Raw genomic sequence first — 27,901 nt, forward strand, 5'->3', positions numbered from 1 at the left:
ACTCCCTGCGACGAGGACTGTGTATTGCATGAATGAGGCCGAGATAGTCGATGTTGCTCTGGGAATCCTGATTGAGGTAAAGTCAGCCAAGCCTCTTATGACCAGAAACTCTGCATGGGCAGAAGCTAGACTAGGCCCTTGGTCACCGTCAGTAAGAGCTACGCCCTCTGCGGTAGGCTACCTCTTCTTTCTCCTGCCACTTGCCTCGCTCTTGTCTCGCCATGCTCCCCAGGCCTCTCCCCATGTAGTTGTGCGCTCGCGGGGTGAGTCTTTGGGGCTAGATGCCTGGGAGGGCGTGCGTGTGTTAGGGAGAGCGTGACTGTGTGCTAGTGTGTATGTGGATGGGACATGAAGCCTTTACCTGTTTGTGTTCTTGGAAAGGTTCCCAGTTGGGTAGGTGACTTCTTAACCATTGCCCCTCTCCTGAGCAGAGGCTGCTGAGCTTTCTGGCTTCCTGCAGTAATAATTGCAGTGCCTCAGAGTTGCACAGCATTCTGCAGTTTACCCAGTGCCTTGAAAGCATGTGTGATGTCATTTGGGCCTTGCAGTAACCCTGTGGTGTGGGGCTTTTCCTGGTGCTAAGGCATGGGCCCACACACAGGTTTTGTATCCTGGGCTCCTTCCATTGTCACCGGCCTTTCTAGACATGTTTCTTCCATTTCTTTTTCCTTTCCCCTCAGCTAATCCTCATGCCTCTGGTTGCTTCTCTCCCAAGTGGGTCCTGGTTTCTTTAAGAGCTGTGAAGAGGGGGTGCGGGGAGGAGTGGGGTGAAGAGAGGGTAGGTGCTCAGGATATGGGTGCAGTGCCTGGCCTGATCACACTGGCTTTGTAGTTGCTTCTGGATGCATCCTGCGTGCGTTACTGACAGACAGCCCAGCGTGTTAGGGAAATGGAACGTATGTTGAGCCTGCTATTTCCTGTACTCCGCAGAGCCGCAAACAGGAAAAGGCCTGCGAGCAGCCGGCCCTGGCGGGTGCTGATAACCCGGAGCTCTCCCCTCCCTGCTCCTTGTCGCCTCACACAAGTTCTGGGAGCAGCAGTGAGGAAGAGGACAGTGGGAAAGAGGCACTGGCTGCAGGCCTCAGCCCTGCCTGCAGCAGGAGCCCCAAGGAGGAGGAGGAGGAGGAAGAGGATGTGTTGAAATACGTCCGGGAGATCTTTTTCAGCTAGGTCATTAACTGTGCACTCAACTTTCTGCTGAGAGCAGCTGGAGGACAGCTGGGCTTCCACTGGTGCTGCTGGGCCACCCGCCTGTGGGAACGGGGCTCTCTGTGCTCCTACCTTCGTGCCTTCTTGGGCCTGGCAGATTCACCTCAGGCCAGACGTCCCAGGACGCTCCAGGCCTTGGGGCTGCCATTCTGAGTGTGCAGAAGGCAGGACTCAAAACAAGATCCCATTCAAATCCCGCTGGATGTACTGAATCCTCTCCCAGCTCTGAGGCTCTGGAATCCCAACTGTCTGTATTAGTCAGTCACCAGGTTCCAGGGAAAGTGATGTCATTTGGTGGTCCAACTTACTGGAACCAAAGAGACAGAACTTTTCAAAGAAAAGGATCACTGCCAGGTGCACTGGAATTGCTAGTTTAGTCCACATGATCTCTCCTGGAGGAAGCCTGTTTAAAAAATAGTTTCCATCAATCAATGAGCTCCCACCTCTCCAGCCAGCCTAGAAAGCAAACAAGCTGCCCACAGTTCTCTGCCGTGTCTGGGAGGTTGAGGCCACAGTGTTTGGACTGGTAAGCCAGACAGGCCTCCTCCCCCAAGCTGCTACCTTGCTTTCACCTGTACCTTGGTCCCTGGGCAGCTAGTTATAAAGCAAGAGGGGCAGGAGCCCAAAAGAGACACTAAGGACAAGAGATCACACCAGAGTACATATTTCTGCCTTTGTTTTCAATGTGGTTTTGGTCAGGAATAGATGAGTGAATCATTTGCCATACAGGTTTTCCAATACACAGGTGCTGGAAAATACACACAATTCCCCAGTGCTTAAGTTGTGCTAATGTCTTTCCCATTTCCGGGTTGAGAAGTGGAGGGTGGCAGCGTTTGTATGTGTGCAACTGTCCAGTCCTGATCACACCGAGGATTTGGTGTCTTCCAGGGTCTCATCATGGGAGTGATTTGCCAGCGGATGCCTCTGCCCTGACTGGCTTCAAGTCCAGGGAAGCTTTGAAACAACCAAGGCTTGTCTTTGTGCTCCATGTGTCCTGTCTTTGTTGAGTCACTCAGAGATCACTCCTGGACCTCTGGGGTTGGAATCCCAGTGATGGCTTATGGCGGCCCACTCACCATCGTGGGCTGAGCGGAAGCTCCTTAACCAGGCCCCCAGAGGCACTGAGGTGCTCGCTCTTTTAATATCCTCATTTGTTTCCATAAGTCTTTGCTAGGTTTCAGTTTGGCATTTGGTGAATCAGCCTGGAAGTCTGACCTCATGACAGGAATCACTCCCTCTCCACCCTCCTGAAGCTAGAGGAAGATTTGCTCAGACCCATTAATTAAAGCAGGAATTGGTATGACAATGAGCTGCGTGGTTTTAGGGAGTCCTTGGGAGCCTTGGAAGTCGTGATGGACAGACAATCCTATACTAAGAAGCCGCAGGTGCCCTGGCTGCCCTTGCTGCCCCTTGGCCTCTTTGACATGGGGGCCCCACCTCCTCTGCAGTAGGTTCCATCTGCTGGAGCTGGAGATCAATGTTAGCTATAAAATGAGATGGCTGAGCAGATGTGCCACCTCCGACCGTGGTTGGAACTGAACCCTTGCAATCACATAAACCTTTAGCAGCTCTCAAGCTTGCTGTAAGCCCTCTAAGCCCTTAGAGGGAACATAACCATGGCCATAAACAAGAGGATGAGTAAGGCCTGGGCGCTGCCCAGAGCTAGAAACCCAGGCCCCAGGAGGGAGAGCCTGACCCACTTCCACACATAGGAGAGGAAGAGGCCCAGGCCGCCAGCCAGCAGCACGGAGGACACAGCCAGGAAGCCCACCGCTAGCTGCCACAATCTGTCATTACTATTGCACCAGGCTAGGAGGAGAGCCTGGAAGGAAAAGAGGGTGAGGACCAGGGCCCCGTACACACCAAGCCTGGCCAGGGCCAGGCCAACCGGAGGCACCCCCAGGGCCTCCAGCTCAGGGAACTGGTGACACTGTAGGGTGCCGGCATCCTCATTCCACAGGCAGAAGTTATAGAAGCCTATTCTCAGGTTGGGCAGGTCAGTGAGGTTCCCAGACTTCCAGAAGAGAGCGTAGAACATCAGGCAGATGACCACAACTGTGAGGACAATGATGCTCACGAACAGCAGCTGGTCACCCCACCGAGGCCTTAGCCTGGCCATCTCTCCTGCCCTCTGCGGGGGGACCTGTGGGGAGGTCACAGCAGTCAGTCTATCTCTGCCTCGCTTGCCCCCTGTGTCCTCACAAGCTCATGTTCTCCCTTTGGCATTTCTTATAAACCCATGGCAAGCTTCCCTCCTACCCTGCCCTCCGCCAAGGACCAGAAATCTGAGGTAACCTCGTGCCAGGAACTATTTGCTAATAAGTCATTAGCTGTGCTCTGATTTGAGGTCTGGAGGAAAAGTCTCTCCCAGGCACCTCTGAAAGTGTGAAACATCTTCAACTGAGTGAAGTGCTCTTTAACCCAAGACTGCTTCAGTCCATATACAACAAACCATTGGAAACAGTGAGGGGATTTCTCAGATCTTTTTTGAAGGTGGGTTTAGACTGAGGTGAAGGGCAAGGCCCACCCTTAATGGGGACCTGAAGGTGGAGGAAGCTATTGGTTTTCACCACAGCTGTCGAGACAACCACCTGGGGAGCTGTAAGAACTACCCATTGCTGGGCCACAGATCAATCAGAGCCCAACTTCCGTGCTTAGGGCTGGGCACTGGTGTGTTTCTGACGCTCTGCAGCTCATTTGAAGGTGAGCCTGGGTCAAGGACCACTGACACACCCACTCTGATTTTACCTGTGGTGCTCTGGGAACTCATTAGTGGGTCAAGACAAGATGTCACCTGGTGATGAAATCCCATCATATACTCATTACTTTAAAAACTAACACAATTTTTTTCCTGACAATGGTAGTATATGTTAATTATAGAAAACTTAGAAGTTTTTGTTTGTTTGTTTGTTTTTGAGGTGGAGTCTCGCTCTGTCACCCAGGCTGGAGTGCAGTGGTGTGATCTTGGCTCACTGCAACCTCTGCCTCCCGGGGTCAAGCGAGTCTCCTGCCTTAGCCTCCTGAGTAGCTGGGACTACAGGCACCCGCCACTATGCCTGGCTAATTTTTGTATTTTTGGTAGAGATGGGTTTCACCATGTTGGCCAGGCTGGTCTTGAACTCCTGACCTCAAATGATCCACCCACCTTGGCCTCCCAAAGTGCTGGGATTACAGGCATGAGCCACTATGCCTGGCCAGAAGATATTTTTATTTTTATTTTTATTTTTTTTTGAGGCGGAGTCTCGCTCTGTCGCCCGGACTGGAGTGCAGTGGCCGGATCTCAGCTCACTGCAAGCTCCGTCTCCCAGGTTTACGCCATTCTCCTGCCTCAGCCTCCCGAGTAGCTGGGACTACAGGCGCCCGCCACCTCGCCCGGCTAGTTTTTGTATTTTTAGTAGAGACGGGGTTTCACCGTGTTAGCCAGGATGGTCTCGATCTCCTGACCTCGTGATCCGCCCGTCTCAGCCTCCCAAAGTGCTGGGATTACAGGCTTGAGCCACCGCGCCCGGCGTTATTTTTAAAATAATAATAAAAAAGATAACCTCTTATCCCACCATACACATAAAACCACTGTTAATAGTCTACCAATATTTTCTTCCTGTGCTGATGTATTTTTACATAATCATGGTGTTGAATGTAATGTTTTTCTCTAGATTTAGTAAACATTTTTCAAAGCTGTTAAATATTCTTCAAAAACACGATCAATGGCTATGTAATAGGTCATGTGGAATCATCCATTACACTATTATTAGACAAATTGTTTCCACTTTTCACCATTATAAGTGGTCAGTGAAGATGCTGTGTGAATCGTGTTTGGAATCTGATTTTTCTCAGGTGATCTACCTATAAGTGCAATAATTGGATCAAGGGTAGAAATATCTTTTAGTGATCTTACTAAATACTGCCTAACTGGCCTACAGAAAACTTGCTAATCATAGTCCCTCTAGTTGTATATAAAAGTGCTGACTTTGTTATACTCTTAAAAAATTCTTTTCACTCCTTTTTAAATCAGAAGGGCTTTGTCCAGTTGGCCTCTGAAACAGTGGTCTGCACACTGTACCTTTACATATGTGTATTTTTCAATATGGGATAAGGTTTGGCTGATATGGTTTGGCTGTGTCCCTACCCAGATCTCATCTTGAATTGTAGCTCCCATAATCCCCACATTGTGGGAGGGATCTAGTGGGAGGTAACTGGATCATGGGGATGGGTCTCCCCCATATTGTACTCATGGTAGTAAGTCTCATGATATCTGATGGTTTTATAACCATCAGTTCCCCTACACATGTTCTCTTGCCTGCTGCCATGTAAGATGTGCTTTTGCTCTTCCTTTGCCTTCCGTCATGATTGTGAGGCCTCCCCAGCCATGTGGAAATGTGAGTCCATTAAATCTCCTTTTCTTTACAAATTACCAGGTATCTCTTCATAGCAGTATGAAAATGGACTAATACAACAGCACTCACACCGGGAAGTGACTAGGAACACAGAGCTTCAAGCTTTGTGAGGCACGAGGTACTGGGGCCATGATACCAAGTGGCCTCCTGGAAGCCCTGGCAAGGAGTCCCAGGTGGTGTTCAGCGGCAAAATGAGTGGTGGCCCTGGAAAGGGACCTGAAAACTACACAGCCCTGATGATCAGCTTCTGAGGAGACCCCTCTGGGGGAAAAGCCCCCTCCTCTTTCCCAGAGCTGACTGGAAGGTCTGTCCCATTCCACATACTGCATTTGTTACAGGAAGGGACCAAGTGGGGGAAAAAAAGAACATGAAACAGGCTGAGAGAGAGGGCGGCTCCATTCAAAGGACCTATGCCAAAAATGAGACTAAAGATTGACCAGCGACTTCTTTGGTAGAGACCTGGGCACCCTGGCCAGTGAAGAGCTGGGGCCTGTGAGTACAGCAAAGGTGGGGTCCACACTGCCACTGCCTCCCCTCAGATGCCGCTGCTCTGGGCTCAGCAGCACTGGGCAGTTTGCCCAGTCCTGCCCATGGCTTTTGCTCCAGAGGAGCCCAGTGGGGACAGTCGGAGTGGAGGAGTGAGGGGCTGTCCCAGCGGAAGCCCTGGCTGCTGCCTTGGGTGGCACTGTTTCTCAAACGCTCTGGAGGCCCCAGAGGGCCAAGGGTCTGAAGACGGGTTTGAATGGAGTTGAGAGATTCTTGGAGCAATGATGCTTGTTACAGAAGGATTTACTGGGAACTGAAAAGGTGGCATTAGTCTGGGATGATAAGGAGTTTTAACCCTTTGAGTCCATGGTATGGGAAAAATTGCCATCGGGAACATGTTTTGTATGGTTTTGCTTATTTAGTAAATGTTTGTAAAAGCCTATATCTGTGCTTTTAATGGGTTTGGGTATTTTAGGGTGTGGAATAGATTTCCAGGACTTCTCTGATTTATGACGTCATGCTGTGGAAAAGAAGGTTTGACTTCCTCCATTGTTCAGGACCAACTGGGAAGGGACTTGGGGATGCCTTTGTTTAAACACTCCCTCTCACTTTTCCCATTTGAATTCTGTTACACTGGGGTTCCAAAAAAAATTATTAAACATTTTGCTTTGAAAACAGAGCTCCCTTTTTAAAAATTACTGTGGCTTCTCAGGGGGAGATTGCATCAGCCACCTTGCAGCAGCTCCTGCCAGGTGCCAGGAGCCTTTGTTTTGACTTCCTCATTTTCTCTCAACTGACCTTTTAATGTAGAGCAAAACAAAACGAGCCAAGAAGCCCAGGACCAGGCATATGGAGAAGGTGGTGGCCCCTCAACCTTTTTATATTCAGTCTCAGCTCCTATGAGGCTCGCCACCATCTGGTGCAACTTGGAACTTGAACTTGGAATTCTCTAGTGAGGCCCAGCTTCCACTCTTGCCTTGTGCAGTCCAGCACCTGCTTAGCTGCTCAGGCTGTGTATGAATACATTCCCATCTGCCCATCCTCAGCCACCCCCCAGCTCCTAAATTCCTACCCTACTTTCTGCTTCTCTAAATCCGATCCATGCAGCATGAGCATTCCTGGGCTCCTTCAGCCAACACTCTGGTTTAGCTCTAAATTAGGATTTATTCTCCACTCCAGTGTCACATCTCTGAGGAACAATCTTCATCTGTTTTGTTATTCTGATACACAGTAGGCACTTTTTTTTTTTTTTTAAATGAGTGACTGAAAATGCTACATAGTCTCCCTGAGTTCTCTCATGTACAAATCTTGGTTACACATTTTAGGACAGCAGAGCTGCTTGAGGGAGAGCTGTGTTTAATGTCACATGTATGTTCAGCACAGTGCTGGCGTGGCCCATCCATGCTTTCTATTGAACTATGGACAGACTTCAGGAACTTGTGCATGGAGAGGGTGGAGGTTAGTGCTTGCTTCTTTCCCTAAACTTTGTGCAGTGACAGCATATGGATCTTTGGTTGGAAACCCCAGGCCTACCCTGGTTTTTGTTTTTTTCTTTTCTTAAACAATCCTGATAATGACACTTCCACCACAATGAGCTTATAAATGCCCTTTAATGGTAAGCCAGTGTTTCCTTCAGAGAGCAGAGGGGAGACTGCCAAGTCACTGTGACCATTTTTAGATAAACTTTTTCCTGTTTATAATAAAATAACACATGCTGATTTTAGGAAACTGGAAAATACATGAAACTGCAGAGAAAAGACAAAGTCATCTATACTTCAGGTCGTAGAAATAACCACTCTGAACAGCACACTTCTTTTTACAGTATTGTTTTACACCGTTGGGATTACATAAAATATATGTTTGTATCCCACTTCGTGAACGTCATTCTAAGTGAACTAGAAATGTTACCTAAACACTATTTTATGGGCTGCATATAGCTGTATCAAAGTTTATGTTTTATACATAGATGCTTTGTAACATTATTTTGTTATGTTATGAATGCTATGGTGAATACTTTTGTGAATCAACTTAATGTTTCCACCAGCAGTTTCAGCGAGTGCCTGTCTCATCCCATCCTCCCCAGTATTGCATATTCTTGAGTCTTTTATTCTTTGATAATGACAAATGATGAATCAGTGATAGTTTTTCTTCATAATGAGTAAAATTTAACATTTTCAAGTGTTTGTTGACCATTTGTATTTCTTCTTTTATGAAGTGCTGTCAGTTGTTTTGCTATTTTACAAATAATTTTGAGTTTCAGTTTTTGTTTGTTGGTTCGTATGAACCCTTTAAAAATAAAGGCTGTTAGCCTTTTGCCATCGTAGTTGTGACAGTAAAGTATAATCCTTTTCTGCACTAGGTCCTCTGGACCAAGATGCAGATTTAGACTCCAGGTCAGCATGTAATTTGACCACTGTCACTCGAGAGTCACAGCCTGAGCAGGGCCTTAGGAGGGAGATGATTTCTGCTTAAAGGCGACACAAATTCCTAGTTAGGGAAATAGAAGGAAAGTATTCTCAGGAGATTAATTTAAGGCAGCTTTTTTGTTTGTTTGTTTAAGTATCTCTAACATTTTCATACCATTAAGGGAGAATGGGATGGGGGCTGAAAGAGACACAAGCATTGTATCATTTAATTCTAAATTATGTATTTGTCAGGTTCTTATTGAAAGAGTGAAATTTTCAAAAGGATCGAGATAGCCATCTAAACGCAGGTAGTATGTGCCTCCACCGTGGTGAGAAACCAGAATAGTAAGTGGATCCATTTTGAACAGATTGTCTAGGAGAGAATGCTAGGATAAACCATAAAAGCTACGGGAAACATGAGAAGTAAGGAGAGGGTTTGAGGCAGCTTGCCCAGCTGGGAACTGACTGGGAGTCGGGAGAGGCTCCTGATGTGGGGAAACAGTAAGAGAACCCCCTAGGGCTCCCAAACAAACTTCTGCAATCTCGGCCACGGAAGGAAACCTTGACCCCCTGGGCCAGGGCCTGGGCCTGACATTCAGAGCTGCCTAAACATTGCACAGAGGCATTGCTCCAGAAAGGAAACCAATGCAAAATCTCACATGCATCTGAACTTGGAGCAGCCTCAGCAGGGTGCCATTTTGAGAGCTTAGATACTGGGACTCGACAGACATGGCTCTTGCTCCCGAGCTGCTCCAAGGAGGGAGACAGGAGAGCAGGTGCTCCCATGCCCCCCTGGGAGGGTCTGCTGACCTTTTGTGTGCTGCTATTGAGACAGATGTGAGTAGACACCTCTCCCCACAACTTCTTTTCCGCACTGCTTGTCTGGGAGGGACACTATGATCCCAGGCCCAAAGTGGCATTTTGAGAATTTAATGCTGGGCTGCATCCCCCTCCCAGCCTGAGTTTGGGCTGATGAGGCTGCAGCTGCCTCCTGGCTAAGGAAGGATAGGGAAATCAGGCCATCCTACACTTATCTAGGACAAGACCCACTGCCCTGCTGTGGGCTACTGTGAGACCGAGTTGTGCCTGGCCTGTGTGTTCCACACCTTGTTGCCAATGCTGCTTGCTTTTAAGGTGCTCCACCCTCTCTGGTCTCAGGCTCCATTTGCTATTTTGAGAGTTTAATATTGGGCTGCACCTCTCCCTGGAACTGAGATTGGGCTGGTGCAGCTGTAGCTGCCACCCAGCCAAGGATTAATAGGGAAATCAGGCTGTGCTATTGTGGGCGGCAAGCCACCCAGGTGCCGAGGCAGGAGACCGAGGGCACGAGCTGTTCCAGTATAATAGAATATATAAAATAAGAATAGTTATACTAGATACCGATAATATGATTATATATGAATATCATTAATCATTAGTTTGTAACAATTACTCTTTATTCCAGTATTATAATAATCCTCACTCTACAATCATAACCTAGGAAAAACCAGGCCATACAGAGATAGGAGCTGAGGGGACGTAGTGAGAAGCGACCAGAAGACAGGAGTGCAAGCCTTCTGTTATTCCCAGACAGGGCCACCAGAGGGCTCCTTGGTCTAGCGGTAATGCCAGCATCTGGGAAGATGCCCATTACCAAGTGGACTGGTCTAGCGGTAGCGTCAGTGCCAAGGAAAAACACCCGCTACTTAGCAGACTGGGAAAGGGATTCTCCCTTTCCCTGGGGGAGTTTAGAGAAGACTCTACTCCTCCACTTCTTGTGGAAGGCCTGACATCAGTCAGGCCCGCCCGTAGTTATCCAGAGGCCTAACCATCTCCCTGTGATGCTGTGCTTCAGTGGTCACACTCCTAGTCCACTTTCATGTTCCATCCTGTACACCTGTCTCTGTCTTCTAGATAGCAGTAGCAAAATTAGTGAAAGTACTAAAAACCTCCAATATGAAGAAATAATGGCGTAGGCTGTGTCCTCTCTCTCTCGCTCTCTGTCTCTCCACCGCGGCTGCCAAACAGGGAAGGTCCCCCTGTCCAGTGGACACGTGACTCACGTGACCTTGTCAATCATTGGAGATGACTCACATTCCTTACCCTGCTCCTTTGTCTTGTATCCAATAAACATCAGCACAGCCTGGCATTCAGGGCCACTACTGGTCTCTGCATCTTGGTGGTAGTGGTTCCCTGGGCCCAACTGTCTATTATCTCTTTGTCTTGTGTCTTTATTTCTACAATCTCTCATCTCCGCACACAGGGAGAAAAACCACCGACCCTATGGGGCTGGACCCTACACCTGTGCACATTTAGGTCAATACCCACTGCTCTGCGACATGCTGCTGTTGAGACTGAAATGCGAGCAGACCTCCTTCCCCACAGCTTCTTGCCCATGCTGCCTGCCTGGAAGGAGCCCTGCCCTCTTTGTCACAGGCCCAAGGTGCCATTTTGAGAGTTTAATGCTGGATTGTACACCACTTCTTGATGAGTTCAACTTGATGTGGCTGCAGCTGCTGCCCAGCCAAGGAAGGACAAGGAATCCATGCTCTCCCACACATACCTAGGATAATACCCAGTGCCTGCTATGGGTTGCTATGAGACCGACTCAAGTAGACCACACTCCCTACAGTTTCTTGCCCATGCTGCTCACCTGAGAGGGGCCTCACCTTCTCTGGTCAGAGGCCCACAGCTGGCACCATTTTGAGGGTTTAATGCTGTTTCACAATCAGTGTGAATGTGAGGCAATGTGGCTGCGGCTGCCACCCAGGTAGGAAAGGGACAGGGAAGACCAAGCTTTCCTAAGCACACTTAGAACAATGCCCACCACCACCCTGCTACAGGTGGCTGTGAGACTGGGGAGTAACTCGCCCAACCCATCACAGCTTCCAGCAACACCAACATGGACTGCTTGGATCCCAGTTGGCTGCTTCAACACTGCTACTGCCATCACTCACATGACACCACCTGCTCAGGGGCTAGAGATCATGCCCACACACTAGGCTCACCACTCCCACTACTAGCTTCTAAGCAAGCCACGTGGAGGCCCAAGAATCAGACCTCCAGGACCCACTAACCACCAGAGCCAGCATAAGCTGCTGTGGGGACTAAAAATGGCACACTCACCCCACTGTTGCCACCACTGGGGCCCAAAGGCATCCAAGTTGGCATCCAAGTCCCCAGCTAAACTTCTGGGGACTTAGTCTCAGCTAATTACTGTACTCTATCCCACTGAAGAGATCACAGAGACCACTGACCCTAGGTACTGCCGAAGAAGTCAGAAAGATCACACTGCTGCAGGCATCCAAAATCAAAGTCAAAGTATCTTAACAACATACATACATCCTCCGGAAAAAGTTCCCCCTTGTGAAAGCAATTTCAAAAAATTGGAACAAGCAACTGCTACATCAGATGCAAAGAAATCAATGAAAGGATACAGGAAACATGTAAAAGCAGAGAAATATGACACCATTGTATTAGTCTATTTTCACACTGCTGATAAAGACATACTTGAGACTGGGAAGAAAAAGAGGTTTAATTGGACTTACAGTTCCACATGGCAAGGGAGGCCTCAGAATCCTGGCAGGAGGTGAAACACACTTCTTACATGGTGGCAGCAAGAGAAAATGAGGAGGAAGCAAAAGCGGAAACCCTGATGAGCCCATAAGATCTCATGAGACTTATTCATTATCATGAGAATAGCATGGGAAAGACCAGCCCCCATGATTCAATTACCTGGGTTCCTTCTCACAACATGTGGGAATTATGGGAGCTACAATTCAAGTTGAGATTTGGGTGGGGACACAATCAAACCATAACAATCATCAAAGGACCACAACAACTGTCCAGCAGCAGCAGATCCCAATCAAAGAGAATTCTTCAAAATGCCACATAAAGAATTCAAAATATTGATTTTAAAGAAGCTCAATGAGGTACAAGAGAAATCTGAAAACTAATACAAAGAAATCGGAAAATTAATCCAGGATATAAATGAGAAATTTATCAAGGAGATAGACATCTTAAATAAAAACAAGCAGAAATTCTGGAACTAAAAAATTCATTAAAGGAAATACACCATATACTCAAAAACTTTAATAGTAGACTACACCAAGCAGAAGAAAGAATCTCAGAACTCGAAGACAGGACTTTTGAAATAATCCAGTCAGACAAAAATGAGGAAAAAAGTATAAAAAAAAGAATGAATAAAGCCTTTGAGATTTCTGGGACTACAAGAAGTAACTGAACTTATGAATTATTGGTATTTCCAAAGGGGAAGAGAAATTAGAAAGTTTGGAAAACATATGTAAAGAAATAGACATCCAGTTACAGGAGGCCCAGTGATCCCCAGGAAAATATACTGCAAAAGGACCTCACCGTGGCATATTCAAAATGTCTGAAGTCAAGTGAAAGAAAGAATTTTAAAATCAGCAAAAGTGACTAGTCACTTATAAAGGAAATCCCAAATCCCATCAGACTAATTGAGGACTTTTCAGCAGAATCCTTACATGCCAGAAGACAAGGGGATGGCATTTTCAAAGTGCTAAAGAAAAAAAAACAAAAAAAGTGTCTGTCAACCAAGAATTTTGTATCCTGCCAGAATAAGCTTTATGAAAGGAGAAATAAAGTCCTTCTCATACAAGCAAATGCTGAGGGAATTTGTCACCACTAGACTGGTACTACAGGAGATGCTCAAAAGGATCCTAAACATTGAAGTGAATGGTGTTTTTAATTATTTTTGATGCAGGGTCTTGCTTTGTCACTCAACGTGGAATGCCGTAGTGCAATCATAGTTCACTGCAGCCTTGACATCCTGGGCTCAAGCAGTCTTCCTGCCTCAGCCTTTTGAGTAGCTAGAACTACAGACACGTGTCACCATGCCCAGTTAATTTTTAATTTTTTTGTAGAGACAGGATCTTGCTATTTTGCACAGGTTGTTCTTGACCTCCTGGCATCAATTAATCCCCCTGCCTGGCATCAATTAATCCCCCGCCTAGCATCCCAAAGCACTGGGATTAAAGGCATGAACCACCATGCCCAGCCAAAAGGTTGATATTCACCATCACAAAAACATACAGAAATATAAAACTCATAGTTTGTATAAAACAATCATACAAAGGAAGAGAAAGGAATCAAATGGCAACATGACAGAATTTCATCAAAACACAAAGTCAAAAAGGCAAAGACAAATAATTTATAAAACAACTTGAAAACAATAATGTAACAGAAACAAAGTCTCACAGATCCATATTAACCTTGAATGTAAATGGATTAAATGCTCCACTTAAAAGATACAGATTGGCAGAATGGATTAAAAAACATGATCCAACTACATGTTGCTTACAAGAAACTAACCTTACCCATAAAGACATGTAGACTGAAAACAAAGGGGTGCAGAAAGATATTCCATGTAATTAGAAACCAAAAGCAAGCAGGCATAGATATACTTATGTCTGATAAAACAGATGACTTTAAATTAAAAGTAGTAAGAAAAAAAAGATAAAGAAGGTCATTGTGTAACGATGTAGGGATAAATTCATCAGGAGGATATAACAGTCCTAAATATATATGTACCCAACATTTAAGCACCGAGATTCACAAAACAAGTATCACTAAAGAAAGAGGTAGACAGCAATACGATAATTGTAGGGGACTTTAACACTCCACTCACAACACTTGACAGATCATTGGGACAGAAAATTAACAAAGAAACATTGTACTTAAATTGAACTTTAGACCAAATGGACTTATAAAACATTCTACCCAACAACTACAGAATATACATTATTTTTGTCAGCACATGCAACATTCTCCAAGATAGATCACATGTAAGGCCACAAAAGAAGTTTTAACAAACTTTTTAAAAATTGAAATTATATCAAGTATCTTCTCAGACCACAGTGGGATAAAACTAGAAATCAATACCAAGAGGAACTTTGGAAACTGTATAGATACATGGAAATTAAATAGCATACTCCTGAACAATTACTGGGTCAATGAAGAAATTAAGACAAATTAAAAACATCTTTGAAATGAATGCAAAACCACATAGTACTAAATCCTGCAGGTTACAGCAAAAGAAGTGCTTAGTGGGAAGTTTATAGCATTAAATGCCTAAATCAAAAAAGTAGAAAGATCATGAATTAACAACCTAACATTGCACCTCAAGGAATTAGAAAAGGAGCAAACCAAATCCAAAGTTAGCAGAAAAGAAATAGCAAAGATCAGAGCAGAAGTAAATGAAATAGAGAAAAAAAATTTACAAAGGATCGATGAAACTAAAAGTTCATTTATTAGTTATTTGGATCAATGAAACTAAAAGCTGATTATTTGAAAAGATAAACAAAATTGATAAACCACCAGCTAGACTAACCAAGAAGAGAGAAGATCCAAATAAACACAATCAGAAGTGAAAAAGACATTACAACTGATATCATAGAAATACAAAAGATCATCAAGAACTATTATGAACAACTACATGCTCACAAACTAGAAAAACTAGAGGAAATGGATACATCCCTGGAAACACAAAAACCCCCAAGATTGAACCAGGAAGAAACAGAACTTATAAACAGACCAATAATGAGTAGTGGGATTGACTCAATAATAAAAAAACTCCCAAGAAAGTTTAAGACTAGATGTATTCACAGCCAGATTCTACCAAACATACAAAGAAAAACTAATATGAATAATCCTGAAACTATTACAAAAATCAAGGAGGAAGGAATTCTCCCTAACTCATTCTCTGAGGTCGGGGTCACCCTGATACCAAAAACCAGACAAGGACACAACAGAAAACGAAAACAGCCCAATATCCCTGATGAATGTAGATGCAAAAATCCTCAACAAAATACTAGTAAATCCAATTCAACAGAACATCAAAAAGGTAATACACTATGATCAGATGGGATTTATTGCAGGGATGCAAGGATGGTTCAACATATGCAAATCAATAAATATGATACCCTGGGTTGCTGGATTGCATGGTAGTCCTATTTTCAGTTCTTTGAGAAATCTCCATACTATTTTCCCTAAAAGTTGTACTAATTTGCATTCCCACCAACAGTGTATAAGCATTCCCTTTTCTCCACATCCTTGACAGTATCTGTTGTTTTTAGACTTTTTTTTTTTTTTTTGGAGATGGAGTCTTGCTCTGTCGCCTAGGCTGGAGTGCAGTGGCGTGATCTCAGTTCACTGCAACCTCCGCCTCCCAGGTTCAAGCGATTCTCCTGCCTCAGTCTCCTGAGTAACTGGGACTATAGGCACGCGCTACCATGCCCAACTAATTTTTGTATTTTTAGTAGAGATGGGGTTTCACCATGTTGGCCAGGATGGTCTCAATCTCCTGATCTCATGATCTGCCCGCCTTGGCTTCCCAAAGTGCTAAGATTACAGGCATGAGCCACCACGCCTGGCCTAGACATTTTATTTATTTATTTATTTATTTATTTATTTATGGCATTTATACTTATTTATTTATTTATTTATTTTTATTATACTTTAAGTTCTAGGGTACATGTGCATAACGTGCAGGTTTGCTACATATGTATACTTGTGCCATGTTGGTGTGCTGCACACATCAACTCGTCAGCACCCATCAATTCATCATTTATATCATGTATAACTCCCCAGTGCAATCCCTCCCTCCTCCCCCTCCCCATGATAGGCCCCAGTGTGTGATGTTCCCCTTCCTGAGTCCAAGTGATCTCATTGTTCAGTTCCCACCTATGAGTGAGAACATGTGGTGGTTGGTTTTCTGTTCTTGTGATAGTTTACTAAGAATGATGGTTTCCAGCTGCATCCATGTCCCTACAAAGGACGCAAACTCATCCTTTTTTATGGCTGCATAGTATTCCATGTTGTATATGTGCCACATTTTCTTAATCCAGTCTGTCACAGATGGACATTTGGGTTGATTCCAAGTCTTTGCTATTGTGAATAGTGCTGCAATAAACATACGTGTGCATGTGTCTTTGTAGTAGAATAATTTATAATCCTTTGGGTATATACCCAGTAGTGGGATGGCTGGGTCATATGGTACATCTAGTTCTAGATCCTTGAGGAATTGCCATACTGTTTTCCATAATGGTTGAACTAGTTTACAATCCCATCAACAGTGTACAAGTGTTCCTATTTCTCCACATCCTCTCCAACACCTGTTGTTTCCTGATTTTTTAATGATTGCCATTCTAACTGGTGTGAGATGGTATCTCATTGTGGTTTTGATTTGCATTTCTCTGATGGCGAGTGATGATGAGCATTTTTTCATGTGTCTGTTGGCTGTATGAATGTCTTCTTTTGAGAAATGTCTGTTCATATCCTTTGCCCACTTTTTGATGGGGTTGTTTGTTTTTTTCTTGTATATTTGTTTGAGTTCTTTGTAGATTCTGGATATTAGGCCTTTGTCAGATGAGTAGATTGCAAAAATTTTCTCCCATTCTGTAGGTTGCCTGTTCACTCTGACGGTAGTTTCTTTTGCTGTGCAGAAGCTCTTTAGTTTAATGAGATCCCATTTGTCAATTTTGGCTTTTGCTGCCGTTGCTTTTGGTGTTTTAGACATTAAATCCTTGCCCATGCCTATGTCCTGAATGGTACTACCTAGATTTTCTTCTAGGGTTTTTATGGTATTAGGTCTAACATTTAAGTCTCTAATCCATCTTGAATTAATCTTCATATAAGGAGTAAGGAAAGGATCCAGTTTCAGCTTTCTACTTATGGCTAGCCAATTTTCCCAGCACCATTTATTAAATAGGGAATCCTTTCCCCATTTCTTGTTTCTCTCAGGTTTGTCCAAGATCAGATGGCTGTAGATGTGTGGTATTATTTCTGAGGACTCTGTTCTGTTCCATTGGTCTATATCTCTGTTTTGGTACCAGTACCATGCTGTTTTGGTTACTGTAGCCTTGTAGTATAGTTTGAAGTCAGGTAGCGTGACGCCTCCAGCTTTGTCCTTTTGACTTAGGATTGTCTTGGCAATGCGGGCTCTTTTTTGGTTCCATATGAACTTTAAAGCCGTTTTTTCCAATTCTGTGAAGAAACTCATTGGTAGCTTGATGGGGATGGCATTGAATCTATAAATCACCTTGGGCAGTATGGCCATTTTCACGATATTGATTCTTCCTATCCATGAGCATGGTATGTTCTTCCATTTGTTTGTGTCCTCTTTGATTTCACTGAGCAGTGGTTTGTAGTTCTCCTTGAAGAGGTCCTTTACATCCCTTGTAAGTTGGATTCCTAGGTATTTTATTCTCTTTGAAGCAATTGTGAATGGAAGTTCATTCATGATTTGGCTCTCTGCTTGTCTGTTACTGGTGTATAAGAATGCTTGTGATTTTTGCACATTAATTTTGTATCCTGAGACTTTGCTGAAGTTGCTTATCAGCTTAAGGAGATTTTGGGCTGAGACGATGGGGTTTTCTAAATATACAATCATGTCATCTGCAAACAGGGACAATTTGAATTCTTCTTTTCCTAACTGAATACCCTTTATTTCTTTCTCTTGCCTGATTGCCCTAGCCAGAACTTCCAAGACTATGTTGAATAGGAGTGGTGAGAGAGGGCATCCCTGTCTTGTGCCAGGTTTCAAAGGGAATTTTTCCAGTTTTTCCCCATTCAGTATGATATTAGCTGTGGGTTTGTCATAAATAGCTCTTATTATTTTGAGGTACGTTCCATCAATACCGAATTTATTGAGCGTTTTTAGCATGAAGGGCTGTTGAATTTTGTCAAAAGCCTTTTCTGCATCTATTGAGATAATCATGTGGTTCTTGTCTTTGGTTCTGTTTATATGCTGGATTACGTTTATTGATTTGCGAATGTTGAACCAGTCTTGCATCCCAGGGATGAAGCCCACTTGATCATGGTGGATAAGCTTTTTGATGTGCTGCTGAATCCGGTTTGCCAGTATTTTATTGAGGATTTTGCATCGATGTTCATCAGGGATATTGGTCTAAAATTCTTTTTTTTTGTTGTGTCTCTGCCAGGCTTTGGTATCAGGATGATGTTGGCCTCATAAAATGAGTTAGGGAGGATTCCCTCTTTTTCAATTGATTGGAATAGTTTCAGAAGGAATGGCACCAGCTCCTTCTTGCACCTCTGGTAGAATTCAGCTGTGAATCCATCTGGTCCTGGACTTTTTTTGGTGGGCAGGCTATTAATTGTTGCCTCAATTTCAGAGCCTACTATTGGTCTATTCAGGGATTCAACTTCTTCCTGGTTTAGTCTTGGGAGAGTGTAAGTGTCCAGGAAATTATCCATTTCTTCTAGATTTTCTAGTTGATTTGTGTAGAGGTGTTTATAGTATTCTCTGATGGTAGTTTGTATTTCTGTGGGGTCAGTGGTGATATCCCCTTTATCATTTTTTATTGCATCTATTTGATTCCTCTCTCTTTTCTTCTTTATTAGTCTTGCTAGTGGTCTGTCAATTTTGTTGATGTTTTCAAAAAACCAACTCCTGGATTCATTGATTTTTTGGAGGGTTTTTTGTGTCTCTATCTCCTTCAGTTCTGCTCTGATCTTAGTTATTTCTTGCCTTCTGCTAGCTTTTGAATGTGTTTGCTCTTGCCTCTCTAGTTGTTTTAATTGTGATGTTAGAGTGTCAATTTTAGATCTTTCCTGCTTTCTCTTGTGGGCATTTAGTGCTATAAATTTCCCCCTACACACTGCTTTAAATGTGTCCCAGAGATTCTGGTATGTTGTATCTTTGTTCTCATTGGTTTCAAAGAACATCTTTATTTCTGCTTTCATTTCGTTATGTACCCAGTAGTCATTCAGGAGCAGGTTGTTCAGTCTCCATGTAGTTGAGCGGTTTGGATTGAGTTTCTTAGTCCTGAGTTCTAGTTTGATTGCACTGTGGTCTGAGAGACAGTTTGTTATAATTTCTGTTCTTTTACATTTGCTGAGGAGTGCTTTACTTCCAATTATGTGGTCAATTTTGGAATAAGTGCGATGTGGTGCTGAGAAGAATGTATATTCTGTTGATTTGGGGTGGAGAGTTCTATAGATGTCTATTAGGTCCGCTTGGTGCAGAGATGAGTTCAATTCCTGGATATCCTTGTTAACTTTCTGTCTCGTTGATCTGTCTAATGTTGACAGTGGAGTGTTGAAGTCTCCCATTATTATTGTATGGGAGTCTAAGTCTCTTTGTAAGTCTCTAAGGACTTGCTTTATGAATCTGGGTGCTCCTGTATTGGGTGCATATATATTTAGGAGACTTAGCTCTTCCTGTTGAATTGATCCCTTTACCATTATGTAATGGCCTTCTTTGTCTCTTTTGATCTTTGATGGTTTCAAGTGTGTTTTATCAGAGACTAGGATTGCAACCCCTGCTTTTTTTTTTTTTTTTTTTTTTTTTGAGGCAGAGTCTCGCTCTGTCGCCCGGACTGGAGTGCAGTGGCCAGATCTCAGCTCACTGCAAGCTCCGCCTCCCGGGTTTACACCATTCTCCTGCCTCAGCCTCCCGAGTAGCTGGGACTACAGGCGCCCGCCACCTCGCCCGGCTGGTTTTTTTTTTTTTTTGTATTTTTAGTAGAAACGAGGTTTCACTGTGTTAGCCAGGATGGTCTCGATCTCCTGACCTCGTGATCCGCCCGTCTCAGCCTCCCAAAGTGCTGGGATTACAGGCTTGAGCCACCGCGCCCGGCCAACCCCTGCTTTTTTTTGTTCTCCATTTGCTTGGTAGATCTTCCTCCATCCCTTTATTTTGAGCCTATGTATGTCTCTGAATGTGAGATGGGTCTCCTGAATACAGCAGACTGATGGGTCGTGACTCTTTATCCAGTTTGCCAGTCTGTGTCTTTTAATTGGAGCATTTAGTCCATTAACATTTAAGGTTAATATTGTTATGTGTGAACTTGATCCTGCCATTATGATATTAACTGGTTATTTTCCTCGTTAGTTGATGCAGTTTCTTCCTAGCCTCGATGGTCTTTACATTTTGGCATGTTTTTGCTATGGCTGGTACCGGTTTTTCCTTTCCATGTTTAGGGCTTCCTTCAGGGTCTCTTGTAAGGCAGGCCTGGTGGTGACAAAATCTCTAAGCATTTGCTTATCTGTAAAGGATTTTATTTCTCCGTCACTTATGAAACTTAGTTTGGCTGGATATGAAATTCTGGGTTGAAAATTCTTTTCTTTAAGAACGTTGAATATTGGCCCCCACTCTCTTCTGGCTTGTAAAGTTTCTGCCGAGATCTACTGTTAGTCTGATGGGCTTCCCTTTGTGAGTAACCCGACCTTTCTCTCTGGCTGCCCTTAAGATTTTTTCCTTCATTTCAACTTTGGTGAATCTGGCAATTATGTGTCTTGGAGTTGCTCTTCTGGAGGAGTATCTTTGTGGCGTTCTCTGTATTTCCTGAATTTGAATGTTGGCCTGCCCTACTAGGTTGGGGAAGTTCTCCTGGATGATATCCTGAAGAGTGTTTTCCAACTTGGTTCCATTTTCCCCCTCACTTTCAGGCACCCCAATCAGACGTAGATTTGGTCTTTTTACATAATCCCATACTTCTTGCAGGCTTTGTTCATTTCTTTTTCTTCTTTTTTCTTTTGGTTTCTCTTCTCGCTTCATTTCATTCATTTGATCCTCAATCGCTGATACTCTTTCTTCCAGTTGATCGAGTCGGTTACTGAAGCTTGTGCATTTGTCACGTATTTCTCGTGTCATGGTTTTCATCTCTGTCATTTCGTTTATGACCTCTGCATTAATTAGTCTAGCTGTCAATTCTTCCACTCTTTTTTCAAGATTTTTAGTTTCTTTGCGCTGGGTACGTAATTCCTCCTTTAGCTCTGAGAAGTTTGATGGACTGAAGCCTTCTTCTCTCATCTCATCAAAGTCATTCTCTGACCAGCTTTGATCTGTTGCTGGCGATGGGCTGCGCTCCTTTGCAGGGGGAGATGCGCTCTTATTTTTTGAATTTCCAGCTTTTCTGCCCTGCTTTTTCCCCATCTTTGTGGTTTTATCTGTCTCTGGTCTTTGATGATGGTAACGTACTGATGGGGTTTTGGTATAGGTGTCCTTCCTGTTTGATAGTTTTCCTTCGACAGTCAGGACCCTCAGCTGTAGGTCTGTTGGAGATTGCTTGAGGTCCACTCCAGACCCTGTTTGCCTGGGTATCAGCAGCAGACGTTGCAGAAGATAGAATATTGCTGAACAGCGAGTGTACCTGTCTGATTCTTACTTTGGAAGCTTCCTCTCAGGGGTGTACTCCACCCTGTGAGGTGTGGGGTGTCAGACTGCCCCTAGTGGGGGATGTATCCCAGTTAGGCTACTCAGGGCTCAGGGACCCACTTGAGCAGGCAGTCTGTCCGTTCTCAGATCTCAACCTCCATGTTGGGAGATCCACTGCTCTCTTCAAAGCTGTCAGACAGAGTCGTTCGCGTCTGCACAGGCCTCTGCTGCTTCCCCTGTTGTTTTTTAGCTGTGCCCTGTCCCCAGAGGTGGAGTCTACAGAGACAGGCAGGTTTCCTTGAGCTGCTGTGAGCTCCACCCGGTTCGAGCTTCCCAGCAGCTTTGTTTACCTACTTAAGCCTCAGCAATGGCGGGTGCCCCTCCCCCAGCCTCGCTGCTGCCTTGCAGTTAGATCGCCGCAGACTGCTGTGTTAGCAATGAGGGAGGCTCCGTGGGCCTGGGACCCTCCCGGCCAGGTGTGGGATATATTCTCCTGGTGTTCCCATTTGCTTAAAGCGCAGTATTGGGGTGGGAGTTACTCGATTTTCCAGGTGTTGTGTGTCTCAGTTCCCCTGGCTAGGAAAAGGGATTCCCTTCCCCCTTGCGCTTCCCAGGTGAGGCGATGCCTCACCCTGCTTCAGCTCTCGCTGGTCAGGCTGCAGCAGCTGACCAGCACCGATTGTCCGGCACTCCCTAGTGAGATGACCCCAGTACCTCAGTTGAAAATGCAGAAATCACCGGTCTTCTGTGTCGCTCGCGCTGGGAGTTGGAGACTGGAGCTGTTCCTATTCAGCCATTTTGCTCCGCGCCCTAGACTTTTTAATAATGGTCATTATGACTGGTGTAAGATGGTATCTCATTGTGGTTTTAATTTGCATTTCTCTGGTGATTAGTTATGTTGAGCATTTTTTCATATGTTTCTTGGCCACTTGTATGTCTTCCTTTGGAAAATGTCTGTTTATGTCCTTTGCCCACTTTTTAATGGGGTGGTTTTTTCTTGTTGAGTTGTTTTGTGTTCCTTGTAGATTCTAGATGTTAGTCCTTGGTCAGATGCATAGTCTGGCAGCCCCTTCCCTACCGGGCACCACCAGCAGCAGTTGCTATCATGGCCCTGAGGACTGCCTCATGGAACTTACATGTTTTAATTTTGCTGCTGTTAAACATTATACACTTTGCAGATTTTGCAGAGTAGAATATGAAAAGAAAAAAACAGGTAAGCCATTGGGTTCCTAGGGCCTTTCTTTTCATAATGATTTCAGAAAGCCAAAGGGGACCAGGGAGGGAAGAACTTGCTTTGATAAGCCTCTTTGATCAGTGGAAGGTGTCCGAGAAGGAATCTAATTTTAGTGAGAACTTATTAATAATTAAAAACAGACCTCAAAATCTCTTGAGAATTTACTATATGCCAGGCTTTGTGCTAAGCACTTAACAGGTATTATCTTATTAATTTCTTATAACCATGTGGGGTAGAGTTACTGTTTTCATCTTCATTTTCCAGAGAAGAAAACAGGCCTAGTGAGGGTCAATAACTTGCCCAAATTTGCACAGCCAGTGAATGGTGGAGCCTGTCAGGCTGCATTGTTAATCACCGTGAGGATCTACCTCTCACTGGGGGCCTGGCCCTTTACATTCATTTACTCATTTAATCTTCACAACACCCTTGTGTGGACATTATTGTCACTCTCCACATTTGATGTAGTGAAGATAGTGTGGAATACTGGTTCTGAGCATGGACCTTGAAGCTATGGCTTCTGGGTTCAAGACCCTGCTCTTCCATTTACCAGCTGTGTGACTTTAGTTACTTAACATCCTTCTGCCTAGATGTCTCATCTGTAAAATGGCTCTAATTGTATAACTTATTTTGTAGATGTTATGGAAATTAAATGAAGTAATTTGTGCATGGCACTTAGAACATGACCTGGTAAGTATTATTTAAATGATTACTACTGTAGAGAGAAAACTGAGGCTCAGACAAGTTAAGCCCAGGCTACCAGCTTGACAGTGGTGAAATTCTAGGAAGACAAATAGTGCCAGGGTTCATTCCCAGAGATGAACTCTAGGAAGCTGGCCTCATTTATGTTTGGTTGTGATGACTCCAGCATGCAGCTGCCCTGTTGAGAGGTAGCACAGTGTGGTGGTAAGGAGCATGGGTTTTAGAGCCAGATGACCTGGGAGCATGTAGCTGTTCTGCCACTCACAAGTCATGTGACCCTGGCAAGTTACGTAGCCAGCCTGAGCCTCACATCCTCATCTGTGATGCGTCAGTTGTCACGTTCCTCATGGGCTGTTGTGAGACTGAAGGAAGTTCACTCACATACAGAGGGCTTGGGGCCTGACACAAACTGGGTCGATGTGTCTGGTCTGGTCATGATGCTGAAGCAATAGCTCAGGGGGATAAACGGGAATTGATGGAGAGTCTGGTAGAGATGGTTGGGTGTGTCGCCTGAATGGAGAGAGAACTGGGAAGGAAATGTTAGCAGAATAAAGCCGGGGCAACAGAACTTGCCAGGGCATAGAACAAGGGTGCAGGTTTACTTGTTGGAGGCCACCAGTCCTGGCTAAAATATCTCTGGTGGAACACATTGAAGATCATTGTGTTCATGGTTTGGGTGTGGCTGTCACAAAAATAAAAAGGGAAGAAGAAAGGGAAATACGTCATTTTTCCTTTGACAGAAACATGAAGTCCAGGTTCTAATTTTTTTCAAAACAGGGCTACTGCAGTGTTTTTCAACAGTGTATATAGGTGGTGGCAGCTCCTGGATTTCACAGTATTTTCTGTGGACAGCCATCCCAACCACCAAGTTTTTTATGAATGCTGTGATGTTTTGATTTTCTTAATTATTCTATGTAAATAAAACAGCTTTATCAGACGAAATAGGACTATACCATGAGACTGTAACATAAAGTCAGAAGCATGAGTCCAGGCACCCAGTTAACAAGCCACTGAGATAGCTGTTTAAATGATTCCATTAATATTAGTTAACTTGCTATTTGTGCAATTGTTTTGTTGATTATTAGCTCTCACTAGCAGATAATCCAAGTGGGAACAAAAGTTACAAAAAGTTTAGAGGGAGAAGATCCTTAAAAATGAGAAAATGTCTACAAATGGCCCATTCTAATTTGTTTGTTTGCTTGAGACAGAGTCTCGCTCTGTCGCCCAGGGTAGAGTGCAGTGGCACCATCTTGGTTCACTGCAATCTCTGCCTTCCGGGTTCAAGCAATTCGCCTGCCTCAGCCTCCCGCCACCACGCCCAGCTAATCTCATTTGGTTTCTGTTGGCAGGACTCCATGGTCCAGTTTATGGGCAGCTAAGATTCACAAGATTCAGTGTTTGAGAATCAGTAGTACCAGAAACTAGTGATTGCCTTGCCTTTGGCTGTCAATGGTTAGTTTTCCTGCTCCAGCCCTCTCTTCTGCAATTACAAAGGCAATTTGCTACCCACTTCGACTGATGGGGTCAGCATTTCATCTTGTAACTCTATTAGTGAAACATTTTGGATGACTGCCTGAATCAGAGGCCCTGGGGAATCAGTGCCAGGACAAACCAGGTGCCTGCTCTCATTGAGCTTGTACTCTAGTTCGGAAGGCAAACACCAAACGTATTTTTTAAAAGATAATTATAATTTTTGAAAAGCTTTGGGAAGGAAATAAACAGGGTGAGTGAGGGAGAGAAACTGGCAGGAGGAAGTGATGACTAGATTATAAGGTCGGGGAAAGCCTGTCTTCAGAACAGACATTTGTTTTGCGTCCTGAAAGTGTTTGTCATTAACTAATGTTGAAGCAATTATTAGCTAACTAGAAAAGAGAAATAAAACTATTTTAGGTCCTCATCTCACTCCACATACCCAAATAAATTTCACATGGGTCCAAGAGTGAAAGGTAAAACCATAAAAAGAATCAAAGATCTGGAAAAAAGGATATATTTGATTTATGAGTGAAAAATAAAATTTGGAACTTAAGAGCAAATGGAAACTACAAAGAAAGAATTGCACAGGTTTAACTATTCTAAAATCTAGATTTCTATTCACCAAAAACAACATAAATATAATTAAAAGTCAGTGAGCATATGGAAAATACCTATCACAACTATGAAATGACTAATGTACTTAATGTTAAAAATGTTTATGCAAACTGTGAAAAAAGATTAAACCTCATTAAAAATGGACAAATATGAAGAGATAATTCACAAATAATGCAAAGTAGTTAACTAACATGAAAGAAAATTCTGTAACTTTTTTAAAGATATGCCAAATAAAGTAACCTGAGTTTCCCTGTCAACACTGCAGGTAAAAACACTTGATGATACCAAAAGTCTATGGTAAAACTGGCATTCTCACACAGTGATGGTGGATGTGAACATCTGTACACACTTTCAGGGAGGCAGATTGGCAATACACATTAAAAACCCTAAAAACAGTCATATCTCTTTGGCCCACTTTTATAAATCTATCCTAAGATAGCAATCAGAAATCCAGTCAATAATTTATACATAGGAATGTTCAGCACAGCATTACTTTTGGCACAAAATGGGAAGCGGCTTGAAAGTCCAATATTAGAAGTCAACTATGACGTATCAAGGATAAAATACTATGCATCTTTTAGAAAAAGCAGGTATAAAATCACTCTACATAGTGTGCCTACATCCATATAAAGAGGCATAAGAGAAAGAGACTAAAGAAGTATTTGAAAATGTTAATGTTAGCTGTGGTAGCTCTGGGTAGTGACATTATAGGCAATTGTTCTTCTCTATTTGCATTAAAATATTTTTAGAATTATGGGCTACATTTATTTAAAAAAAAGAAATTTATAAAACAGACAATCAAAACAACCTTAGTAATTAGATAAAGCAGGGACTAAGCTGGAAAGAAAGTTGAGAAAGGGGAATATGTGCAAGATTGAAAAAATATCTCATGGTCCGAGTCTCAGACCTGAGATTTTGGGGAAGGGGGTATGGGAAGTTGATATTGAAAAATGCTCTTCAGTTATCATGAGGGAAGAAAAGAAGGAAATATGTGTCTTTTCCCTCTTTCAAAGGAGCCTTTGATTTTATAGGCAAAGAAGCATAGTGGAAGTTATTAGCGAAACTAAGCCCACATTAAAAAAAATCTCCTAAAATATGCACCAAGAGAACTAAAATACCACCATGGATTTCCATTGGGGCATGAGAAGCAATCTGGTCTAATAACTAATATAAGATCTAAACATCTCTTAGGTCCTATTCTTTGAGGCAAGAAGACAAGTTTTTCTGTTGATATTAATTTTCGGTGTGTATTTTAAAGTTTTATGATGTGTTCGTAACTACCTTTGAATAGTGGTTTAGTTAGTGGTGGTCGGTGACCTGCTTTTATTTGCCTGTTTCTGATGAACAGTGTGTCGCACCAGCCACAGCCATGTCCTTGTACACACTGTGTGCAAGACTCTGCTGTGCGTAGTCAGCCCTGCATCATTTCTAACCAGTTACACTGGCCTTACTTTCATCATCTTTGAGGCCAGAGCTACACATGTTGATGCTGCAGAGTGGAAGGAAGGAGAGCAGAGAGTAAAGGGGTTAGATTATGTAGATTATACAGACGTGAGGGAGGGAAGGTCAGAGATACTGAACAACCAGTGAGTTCCCCTATGCGGATTGCCAGAACATGAAATATCTGAGAAGAAAACAAAATTGTCTTACAAGGTAGTGGACGTCTGGGTAAGCTGTGATGCTTGCAGGATCAGTACTTACAGAAAGCAGGTGAAGAGCCCACAGGAACAATGAAAAGGAGAAGCAGGAAATTAGGGTTGGTTATTTGAATCTTCCTTCTCGCTGGCTTTCTAATGTCAGACTCCAGAATGGAGGAGTGGAAGGGAAATGGCAGGAGGATACAGTCTTGAGCTGGTGCCCTCTCGCATTCACAGTTGTGCCTAGTAAACAGCTCTCTGAACTTTGGTACATTTGTTCTGACTGATGTCACTATCAGCTGATTTCACTTTCGTTTCCTAACTTGCCAGTGACCCATGACTTTTCAGAAATGAGGTATGTAAACAACTTTTTACTGTGCATCATGACATACTCTTTACTCACACTGTAGCTGGCAAACCAACTGATTTAAAGAGCCAGGAAATGTCTTGATTATATCACACAATAATTCCAGAAAGGGAAGTAGCTGAAGAACTCTCGAAGCTCCCAGTGATTTAAACTGCAAGATAAACACAACCCGGAATTTTATTCAGAAGAAACCCCTCAGGATCATCTGGTCCAAGCTCTCAGCCAGCGTGGCAGTCAGGACCCA

At 43.7% G+C, this 27,901-nt stretch overlaps 2 protein-coding genes across 16 annotated transcripts in view; one reads left to right on the top strand and one right to left on the bottom strand.

Annotated features, from left to right (window-relative positions):
- CYREN (cell cycle regulator of NHEJ) overlaps positions 1 to 27,901 on the top strand; it is a 188,927-nt gene that overhangs the window by 2,952 nt on the left and 158,074 nt on the right. For 4 of the 15 annotated variants that reach the window (XR_004433284.1, XR_004433285.1, XR_004433286.1 and 1 more), the window contains exons 3-4: positions 1 to 76; positions 5,625 to 8,270. The exons of 1 other annotated variant lie outside the window; for it this stretch is intronic. Coding sequence is in view for 9 of the 14 variants with exons in the window: in XM_033194679.1 (XP_033050570.1) it covers positions 1 to 319 (319 nt within the window). In the remaining 5 variants the exon portion in view is untranslated. Of the gene's footprint in view, positions 1,982 to 5,624; positions 8,271 to 27,901 lie in introns of those variants that run through there. 10 more of the 15 variants (XM_033194686.1, XM_033194685.1, XM_033194680.1 and 7 more) reach the window with 4 other exon arrangements.
- TMEM140 (transmembrane protein 140) lies at positions 1,869 to 27,608 on the bottom strand. The gene is made up of 2 exons (XM_033194677.1): positions 27,355 to 27,608; positions 1,869 to 3,352 (listed from the first exon to the last, which is right to left on the bottom strand). The coding sequence occupies exon 2, from the start codon at positions 3,326 to 3,328 to the stop codon at positions 2,801 to 2,803; it is 528 nt and encodes a 175-aa protein (XP_033050568.1). The 5' UTR covers positions 3,329 to 3,352; positions 27,355 to 27,608; the 3' UTR covers positions 1,869 to 2,800.

The sequence above is a fragment of the Trachypithecus francoisi genome, unplaced genomic scaffold (genome assembly GCF_009764315.1).
Source record: "Trachypithecus francoisi isolate TF-2019V2 unplaced genomic scaffold, Tfra_2.0 Lachesis_group4, whole genome shotgun sequence".
NCBI lineage: Eukaryota > Metazoa > Chordata > Mammalia > Primates > Cercopithecidae > Trachypithecus > Trachypithecus francoisi.

Coding starts and splice junctions, on each gene's coding strand:
- TMEM140 (XM_033194677.1), bottom strand. CDS start 3,328: ATGGCCAGGCTAAGGCCTCGGTGGGGTGACCAGCTGCTGTTCGTGAGC.